The sequence below is a fragment of the Nannospalax galili genome, unplaced genomic scaffold (genome assembly GCF_000622305.1).
Source record: "Nannospalax galili isolate Female #2095 unplaced genomic scaffold, S.galili_v1.0 scaffold279, whole genome shotgun sequence".
NCBI lineage: Eukaryota > Metazoa > Chordata > Mammalia > Rodentia > Spalacidae > Nannospalax > Nannospalax galili.
In genome coordinates, this window is record NW_008343971.1 from 3127099 (window position 1) to 3137160 (window position 10062).

The window sequence follows — 10062 nt, forward strand, 5'->3', positions numbered from 1 at the left end:
CAATATTTCTAACTCTTTTCTGAATTCATTCAGAAGTTTATCCCTATCTTCCTTCAGTTCTTTGATTTCTTTGTGTGTTCTTTAAATTCTGCTGAATTCTTTTATCATGTTTATAATGGTTCTTTTGAGTTCCATGTCCTGCATTATCTCTAGGGGGTTGTCACTGTACTCCTCTAGAGGACTATTGGTATTTGGTGAGGATATGTTATTTTGGTTTTTCATGTTATTATTTTTTATCCGTGATTTTGACATGTGAATTTCTTTCATAGTTTCTGATTCTTGTGTGAGACTCAAACCTTCAAGTTTAGGTCTGCTTCTTTTTGTGAACTTTATGTGTCTTTGTGGTTTATTTTGGGGGCATGAAAAGCTAGTTCATCTAAGCTTCCGGTTCTCTCTTGATTTTATATTGGAGGGGCCAGATTGCTTTTATCTTCAGGAGTTCCCCCAGAAGTCCAAGTGAGATGAAGATCATATGCTTTCAGGCTTTCTCCTAAGGTCTGGATCCCTCCAGGAAAGATTTTGGCCTCAGGAATTTGGGGGTTGGACTGGCCCTGGAGCAGTGTGCAGGAAAGTTGCTGGTCTAGGGCAGCTAGTGGCCTTGCCACCCAGATATGCAAAGGGAGGTGGGGGTGGGAAGAGGCCCCAAGGGCTCCTGGGGACTGCACTGATGAACTGGGTTGGTCTGGATGCAGAGGCTCAGGAAGCCAAAAGGTCAGCTGTGGCGTGCAGCCCAGGGAAGCAGAGGGAGGTGAGGGTGGGACCAAGGCCCAGAGGGCTCCTTGGGACCAGGAGAAGGAAATGGGTTGGTCTGGATGCAAAGGATCAGGAAGCAGTGGTGGTTTCCCCTGTGTCTGGGTTGCCAAGACAAGGAATGGGACAGGACCCAGGCTAGGAGGAGAGACCGGCGGCGGGGGAGATGGGAGAGTGAATGAGGCTGGGGGAGGAAGGCATGCAGTGCGATTGACTTACCTGGAAAGAGGTGGGTTGGGTCGTGCAGGCCCAGGGAAGCAGAGGGAGGTGTGTATTTTTTATTTTTTTTTTGGCAGGTTCTCATATATCCAAGGCTTCCCTTGAACTCCTGATCCTCCTGCCTCCATTTCCCAAGTGCTAAGATTATAGGTGTGAGCCACAACACATGGCTCTGTGCTCAGTTTTGACTGATTTTTCTCTTTTAACGATTTCTGTGTCTGTAGGCTGTGTAAGTCACTCATTTTATTTATTTTTCATTCACTCGTTTTAAATTATACATCCCCCCCCCCCCATAACCAAGCCCAGTGTCAGAGCATCAAATGTATTCTGTGGAGGAGATATAAGTATTTACACAGGTGCCATAGTGACAAATGTTGGAAAGAGAAACTTCTGCCTTGGGCACACACCTTTACTCCCACTCAGGAGGCAGAGGTGGGTGGATCTCTATGAGATAGAGGCCATCCTGTCTCCATAGAGAGTTCCAGACCAGCTGTGGTTACAGGAAAACCCTGTCTCAAAAAGAGTGAGAGAGAGTGTGTGTGTGTGTGTGTGTGTGTGTGTGTGTGTGTGTGAGAGAGAGAGAGAGAGAGAGAGAGAGAGAGAGAGAGAAAAACTTCTTGCTTAGGGAGAGCTTTGGGTCTTATGCAAGAGGATGCTGGTTATTCCAGAAATTTAGAAGTTGAGAGTGTGTCTCTGCTATGCTTTCTAGCCTCACTGACTGCGTTTTGCTTTCTGTGCAGCTATTGTGACTGATGTTTTCCAGGGCTCCATGAGAATCTTCACTAAGAAGCTTCCCCATCCTGATCTGGTGAGTGGGCAGAACTAAGTCTTGACTTGATGTATGTTATCCGAGGGGACTTGGGAGAAACAAAGAGATGCTCAGAGAATGGACAGAATGTACCCCACAAAGGGATTTCATAGTGCAGTTGCTGAGTGATAGTCTAGGTTCCTTTAGCGGCAGCCTGTAAGCTTGGTGTTTTGTGGTTGGTTAGCTAGTTGAGGCGGTCTGGCTACTGAGTGGTGCTGGTGTGTTTTTCCAGAAAGTTCAGTCAGGCTTTCTGTGTAGTCTGAGAGCTTTGTTTGGGTGTAAAATCTCTCAGGAGCCATTAGTTCTTTTTTTAAAAGCTAGCCTACAGAGTAGTGGGTTTCATTGTGGCATTTTCATATATGTGTCATTATACTTGGTTCTAATTCATCCCCCTCTTCTGTTGCCCTCCCCTAGTGCCCCCCCAAAAGGTTTCCTCTCCACAAACAATTCCTTCTTTTGTTTTCATGTCACATGTCTTCTATTACCCTCTCTTTTTCCCTCTTTAAGATTTCTCCCTCTTTCATGATTCCCTTTCTAGTTTCTTAACCTGTGTGCACGTATACCTGCACACACACATACTCGTCCATCAGGTCTTTAATGAGTTTATCAGGTGGTGGGGCAGAGTGCAGAACTGCCTAGGCTCTGGACACCTCTCTTTGAAGATGAAGGGAACATGTTTAACAAGCACCATTTTCCTGCTGGGGTTTGCTTATGCTCCTTTCCTCCTCTTCTCATTTCTAGCCGGCAGAAGAGAAAGAGCAGCTACTCCATAATGATGAGTACCAGGAGACGATGGTGGAGTCAACATTCATGTACCTCACACTGGACCTTCCCACTGCCCCCCTCTATAAGGATGAGAAGGAGCAGCTCATCATCCCCCAGGTGCCACTCTTCAACATCCTGGCCAAGTTCAACGGCATCACCGAGAAGGTAGTCAGATTGCACGCCTTCCTGCTAATACCTCTCCCTGTTCTTTGGATTTTCTTTCTTTTTTTTTTTTTTTTAAATTATTTATTAGGTTTTTTAAAAGTGTATGAGTGCTAATACCTCTCCTTGTTCTTTGGATTTTCTTTCTTTCTTTTTTTTTAATTATTTATTAGGTTTTTTTAAATGTGTATGAGTGTTTTGCCTGCATGTATGTAAGTGTACATACTTGCGATGTTATGTGATGCCCAGAGGTCAGAAGAGGGTATTGGATCCCCTGGAACCTGAGTTAAGATGGTTGTTAGGTGCTGTGTGGGTGCTGGGAACTGAACTTGGGTCCTCTGGAAAAGCAGCCAGTGCTCTTAACCACCAAGCCATCTCTCCACCCACCCCAGTTTTCCTTTCCTATCCCTTTCCTTTCTTCTCCCCTTTCCCCTCCCCTCCCTCCCCTTTCCCCTCCTCTTCTCTCCCCTCCCCTCCTCTTCTTTTCTCCCTCTCCCTCTGCTACCTCTTCCCCTCTTCTTCCCTGTCCCCAGCTCTTTCCCTTTCTTTTCCTTTTCCCTTATCTCTTTCATCTTTCCGTTCCTCTTTCCTTTCCTTTCTTTTCTCTTTGAAACGGTCTCACTATGTTATGTAGACGAAGCTGGCCTTGAACTCACATAGATCTGCCTGCCTCTTGAGTGCTGGGAGCTGAAAGTGTATGCAACCAGGCCTGGCTTGATTTTCTTGGCTTTATCATCATCTTACCCTTCCCCTGTTCCCCCCACTTTTTTTGCAGTGTTGAGGGCCTCACAAAGGGAGGCAAGTACTCTACAACTGAGCTGCAATCCTAGCTCCTTTTTTTTCCTTCTTATACTTGAGAATCAGCGCATAAATATGATGTGCTTATTATAAAGTGTATTGTCTTTTTTGATTCTCCAAGACTCTCTGATGCTTCCACTCTTAGAGTCCCCTCTACATGTCTCAGGTATCTCTTACCCCTCTGTCTGTCTTGGGGTGCTGTAGAGAAAGGAGGGCTACTTAGGTAATTAGAAACTCACAAATACAGAAAAATACTTCCATCTTTAAAAAAAAATTTTGTTTAGTTTTGATTTTTATTTTTTTTTTATTTTTATTTTTTGGTCTTTTTGAGACAGGGTCTCCCTGTAGCCCCAACTGGCCTGGAACTTGCTATGTAGACCAGGCTGGCCTTGAACTCACAGAGATCCGCCTGCCTCTACCTCCCAAGAGCTGGGATCAAAGGAGTGCGCCTGGCTTGTTTTGCTTTTTGAGATAAGGTCTCACAAAGCCAGTGTTGCCTTGATCTTGCTGTGTAGCCAAAGTTAGCCTGAACTCTTCATTCTCCTGCCTCCACCTCTCAAGTGCTGGGATTGAACATTTGCATCACTACTCACAGCCCCAAAATTTTTTCTTTTTTTTATGTAGCCCTGCCTGGCCTGTAACTTGCCATATAGACCAAGTTGGCCTCAAACACATACCAACCCCACCTGCTTCTGTCTTCTGAGTGCTGGGATCAAAGGTGTTGCTATCAAACTTGGCCTGGTAATTTAGCTTTTTTTTTATCTTTTTGAGACAGGATCTCCCTGTAACCCCAGTTACGGGGAGATGCTTTTCCTTTTTTCCCCTTTTCTTTTCTCTTTTTTTTTTTTTGAAACAGGGTCTCACTATGTTATATAGACTAGGCTAGCCTAGAACTCAAAGAGATCTGCCTGCCTCTGCCTCCCAAGTGCTGGGACTAAAGGTGTGTACCACTAGCCTGATAGTAATTTAGCTTTTAACAAATCTTTTTCATTTGACAGTTTTGTTTTCTTTGTGGATACCTGAGCCCGTATTATTGTGGTTGTATTTCAACAGTGTTATCATATGCTGTCTGAAATAGCCCATAATCAAGGTATTTTAATCAGTATCCACCAAATTGCTACTCTCATGGGATTTCTGGGACCAGGTGCCTGCTAAGGTCTAGGTATGAGGTAGTTATGTTTAAAAAACAAAATGAAACTCAAACTCTGCTCTGGTACCTTTGGAACCTGGCACTAATTTGATAAATTGATGTCCTAGGAATATAAGACTTACAAGGAGAACTTTCTGAAACGCTTCCAGCTCACCAAGCTGCCTCCATATCTAATCTTTTGCATCAAGAGATTTACTAAGAACAATTTCTTTGTGGAGAAGAACCCGACGATTGTAAATTTTCCTATCACGTGCGTATCACCCTGCTTCACCTTGTCTTAGAGATTTTTGTTGTTGTTGAGATAGGTTGTGTGTAATCCAGGCTAGCCTTGAACTTGGCAAGTGATGAGACCCTCCTGTTGCAGTCTCCCAAGTGCTACAGGTGTTCATCAACATAGTGACTAGGGATCAGGATTTCCCTCTATGTTGTTTGTTCCCTCTCCCTTCCTTTCTTTCTTTGTTTCTAGTCTCATGTAGCCCAGACTGACTTTGAAATTACTCTGTGAACTAAGATGACCTTGAAATCATGGTTCTCTGGCCTCCTACCTCCTAAGTGCTAGGATTACAGGCATATGACAGCCATATCTGTCTTGAGTTTTATTTTATCCTGCAGTTGAATTTATATGAATATATTTGAAGGGAATTGGAAGTGGTACCAGGTGCCTTCTAACTTCAACCCCTTTGGGATAGACCATTGGTTTTCAGTTCTCAAGAGTCAAGGTTTACATGCTCTAAGAATGTCTCTGAAGACAGAGAAACCTGGTGGTAGGCTGGTAGGGAGAAATGTGTCAGTATGAGCAAGGCTAATGTCTAAGACAGTTAACTAGTGAAAAGACCTTGGGTATATGATGTTTAACTCAGGAAAGTCTAGAATACGTTCAGTTTTCTTCCAGTTGACAGCTAGCCTGGCACCCAAGGAGCAGACAACAGAAATCCTATCTTAAGGTGGAAGGTGAAGCACTCTGACCTTTACATTTTCTCTCTCTCTCTCTCTCTCTCTCTCTCTCACACACACACACACACACACACACATGATTAATTTGAAAATAATATCTAAAGAGTCTGAGTTGTAGGCTCTTGTGTCCGTGTGACTTTGTATATGTATTTGCTTATTTTCTGTATGAATTCTGTCAGGCATGAAATGAGAAACTTAGTTAGGTTGGATAAGCCCTAAGGCTCCTTCCAGGGATAGTTTTTGTTTTGTTTTGTTAATTCCTTGCTCCCTGAGAATCTGTGGTAGTAGCTGGTAAAGAGAGAGAGGTTAAGAGAGAGAGGTTTACTGGGAAATCTTTTCTCTTCTAATTAAGATTGAACAAGGGAATCCTGAATACTGGGCAAGCACTATACACTGGAGAGATGGCTTAGTGGTTAAGAGTGCTTGCTGTTATTTTAGAGGATCTAAGTTTGCTTCCCAGCACCCACATTAGGTGGCTCAGAACCACCTGTGACTCCAACTCCAGGTGGGCCAACACCCTCTTCTGGCCACCATGGTCACTGCACTTACTTGCACAGATTCACACACACAAAATTTAAAAATGTTAAAATAAGCCGGGTGTGGTGGCACACACCTTTAATCCCAGCACTTGGGAGGCAGAGACAGGCGAATCTCTGTGAGTTCAAGGCCAGCCTGGTCTACAGAGCGAGTTCTAGGCAGCTGGAGCTACCCTGTCTCAAAAAAACCAAAAAAATAAAAAAAAGATAAAATAGGGGCTAGAGAGATGACTCAGTGGCTAAGAACACTGACTATTCTTGCAGAAGACCCGAGTTTGAATTCCAGCACCCACGTGGCAGCTAACAACTGTAACTCCAGTTCCAGGGGATCCCCTGTCCTCTGCTGGCATTGCACGACACAGTGCACTTACCTATATGCAGGCATAACACTCGTACACATTAAAAAAAAAAGAAAAAAGATAAAATAATTGGAGACTTAAGAGATGGCTCAGCAGTTAAGAGCACTGACTGCTCTTTAAGAGGGCCCAGGTTCTGTTCTCAGCACCCACATGGCACCTAACAGCTATCTGTAATTTCAGTGCCAGGGAATCCAGTACCCTCTTCTGGCCTCCATGGACATTGCATGGCACAGGTATATTTACATACATGTAAGCAAAATGCTCGTACAATGAAATAAAAATGAATTCATTAAAAGATGAATAAAATAAATCTTCAGATTTTGAGACAGGATCAGGCTTGACTTATGCTGATCTTGTAACTCTCTTGTCTCAGCCTCCCCAGCAGTAGCTAGAATTTTAAGTGTGTCAGTCTGCCTGGCAGGAGACTTTCTTAATGAGTGTTACAAGAGACTTTCCTTTCTTGCATACACTTCCTGTTCTTCACTACTGTCTTGTTTATATGACAAGTAGAAACAGAGAACACAAGCCAGCTGTGTGCTCCCCTTGAGTGGCACTACAGAGGTATTCCTCATGTCAGAGCTAGTATCTTGAGAATTGCCACAGTCACAAGTGTGTTCCTGGTAGGAAGGAGTGCTTCAACTGCAAATGGCTGACTGTGAATTCTGTTCAGTTGCCACAGAAACTTCTCACCCTGCTGGACTTTCTCTTGAGCCTGGAGAGTGTTCTTCATTTTCTTACCAGTTGCATTTGAATATTTGGCAGTTCTGGCTTTAGTAGCTTGTCCTTTAGAAAGCTTGTTCTGGAGAAGCTTTTTTTGTCTTTTTGAGACACGGTCTCCCTGTAACCTATAACCCCAGCTGGCCTGAAACTCACTATGTAGACCAGGCTATCCTTTAACTCACAAGATCCACCTGCCTCTGCCTTTCAAGTGCTGGCATTAAAGGTGTGTGCCACCACTCCCAGGAGATTACATCTTTAAAAAAAAAAAAGGTATTACATTTTATTTTATTGATTGTATGTGTGTATATGCATGTGCATGAGCCACAGCAGGCATGTGGAAGTCAGAGGATGACTTGTGGGATTTAGTTCTTTCTCTCCCCCACCTTTTTTTAAAAAATATTTTATTATTTTTATTTTATGTGTATGAGTGTATTGCCTGCATGTATGTGAGTGCACCCGTGTCATGCAATGCCACAGAGTTCAGAAGAGGGCTTCGGATTCCCCTGGAGCTGGAGTTAAGGATGGATCATACCTGCCATATGGGTGCTGGGAATCGAACCCGGGTCCTTTGCAGGAGCAGTCAGTGCCCTTAACCACTGAGCCATCTCTCCAGCCCCTAGTTCTTTCTCATGTGGGACCAAACTCAGGTTGTTAGGTTTGGTGACAAGTATCTTTATATGAGCTATCTCACTAGCCCATAATTAATTTTAAAATGATACATAGATTATCCAGATGTTTGTGCTTCTTGAAAGCAGTCTTTTTTGCTTAAGTCTTCTCCCATGTTTTATTCATAATACATTCTTTTTTTTTTTTTTTTTTTTTTTTTTTTTTTTTTTTTGTCTTTTGGAGACGTGGTCTCCCTGTAGCCCCAGCTGTCTTGGATTCACCATTGAGACCAGGCTGGCCTCGAACTCCCAGAGATCCGCCTGCCTCTGCCTCCCGAGTGCTGGGATTAAAGGCATGCGCCACCACGCCCGGCCTTTTTTTGTTCTTTTGAGACAGAGTCTCCCTGTAGCCCCAGCTGTCCTGGAACTCACTATGTAGACCAGGCTGCCCTTGAACTCACAGAGATCCGCCTGCCTCTGCCTCGGGAGTGCTGGAACTACAGGCATGTGCCACCGTACCTGGCTTCATTCCTTTTTTTTACCTGAAAGTTGGAATTTATAGGCATTTGGCACCATGCTGTTAATGTTCCTATTTCTCTATTTCACTGTTTGAAAGTTCTTAGTAATTGTCTTTGTTAGTCTTCACAGTAAGCATTTACTGTGAAGCATTTTTTCTTTGCAATAACAAGCATATATTTATACTTAACTAATGGATAGGATTAAACATAAAATGCAAAATGAGATTTTATTTTAGATACATCAGGAATGTTCTTCCACAAGCTGGGCATGGTGGCATACACCTTTAACCTCAGCACTGGAGGCAAAGGCAGGCAGATCTCTGTAACTTCCAGGCTACAGGAAGATCCTGTTACAAACAAGCAAAAAAAGATTGTTTTTACACATAGGAAAGTGAATGTTCAGATATTTAAAATAAATATAAGTTAGACATGATGACTCATTCCTGCAACCCCAATACTTGGGAGGCTTAGTAAGAGAATTGCCTCAAGTATAATCTGGGCTACATAATGAATTTCTGGCTAGCCTGGGCTACAAAGTGAGAGCCTGTCTCAAAAACAAGGAGAGGGGGCAATCAGTCCATCTAAAGGCTGGAGAATATAGCTTAGTTGTAAAATGTTTGACACTAGGTGTGATCCCATCCTATTTTGCAATCTCATGTTTCCAATTCCCAGTGGAAAGAACCAAGTCTAATTATTTGAGCAATCAGAACTGAAAAATTTGGAAGCTATTGACTAACCAAGGTCATTCAAATAAGATAAGTCCAGGTCACAGCATGAGAGAGAGAAAGGTGATATCAAAAGGAACCAGAAGCCAGATACATGCCTGTAATCCCAGCATGGAGAAAGCAGAGCCAGGAAGGTTACTGCAACTTTGAAGCCAGCCTGGACTACAGAGTGAGTTATAGGCTAAGCTGGACTACAGAGTGAAATCCTGTCCCAGGTAACCAAAAGAGGGTTGGAGTTCAGATCCCCAGCACCCATGAGAATAGCCAGATGTGGGGTGTACACTTCTAATCCCAGTGCTAGGGAGACAGAGTTGGGAGAATCCCTGCATGCTGATCAGCCAGTCTAGCTCAAGTTCAGTGAGAGAGTTGATTTCTGTCTTCTACATGCATGCACACCATCACACATACAAATACATCCAAGCATATGTACTACACACACAAAGAAAAAGCAACTATCTGGGTTCCATTTGTTCCTCAGTGCCTGCTTCCACATGCATTTTCTAGTCTAGAAACTTTGAATAAATTCCCCTTTCATGCCTCTGCTACCAAGGTGGGTTATGTTGCTTGTAATAATTTTGTCATTAACTTGAAAAAGAATTGAAAGGAAAAGAACTAAGGTCTCTGAAAATAAAAATCTGGATAGTTTGCCTAGTTTCCACATTGAGTTGGTTACAGTACAATACACAATAGCAGTGTAGCTCATGTGGTCAGCCTTCCCCCATAAGCCTTAGAACAGACAGCAGGAATTGTCTTAATCTGGGGCTGCAAGCTGCATTCCCAGGTAGGCCTGTGGGCAAGCAGTTTGCCCCTGTTGCCCCAGCTCATCCTCATCGCAGAGGAGGCAGCAGCTCCTGGGTTCCTATCACAGAAGAGGCTTGGGTTGTATAGCTTAGTTAGTCTTACAGCTTGTGAGGTGACAGCCAAGATTCCTGTTCACTCCAAATGAGTCTAGACCCTGTACTTGTGACTCCCAGACTTGCTTCTTTAAAAAAA

The 10062-nt window shown here is 43.5% G+C and overlaps 1 protein-coding gene across 1 annotated transcript in view; it reads left to right on the forward strand.

The window, feature by feature from the left end:
- The window catches only part of Usp39 (ubiquitin specific peptidase 39), a 40037-nt gene that overhangs the window by 25782 nt on the left and 4193 nt on the right, over positions 1-10062 (forward strand). Inside the window, exons 8-10 of the mRNA XM_008840290.2 lie at positions 1710-1777; positions 2519-2707; positions 4760-4902. Coding sequence (XP_008838512.1) covers positions 1710-1777; positions 2519-2707; positions 4760-4902 — 400 coding nt within the window. The remainder of the gene's footprint in view (positions 1-1709; positions 1778-2518; positions 2708-4759; positions 4903-10062) is intronic.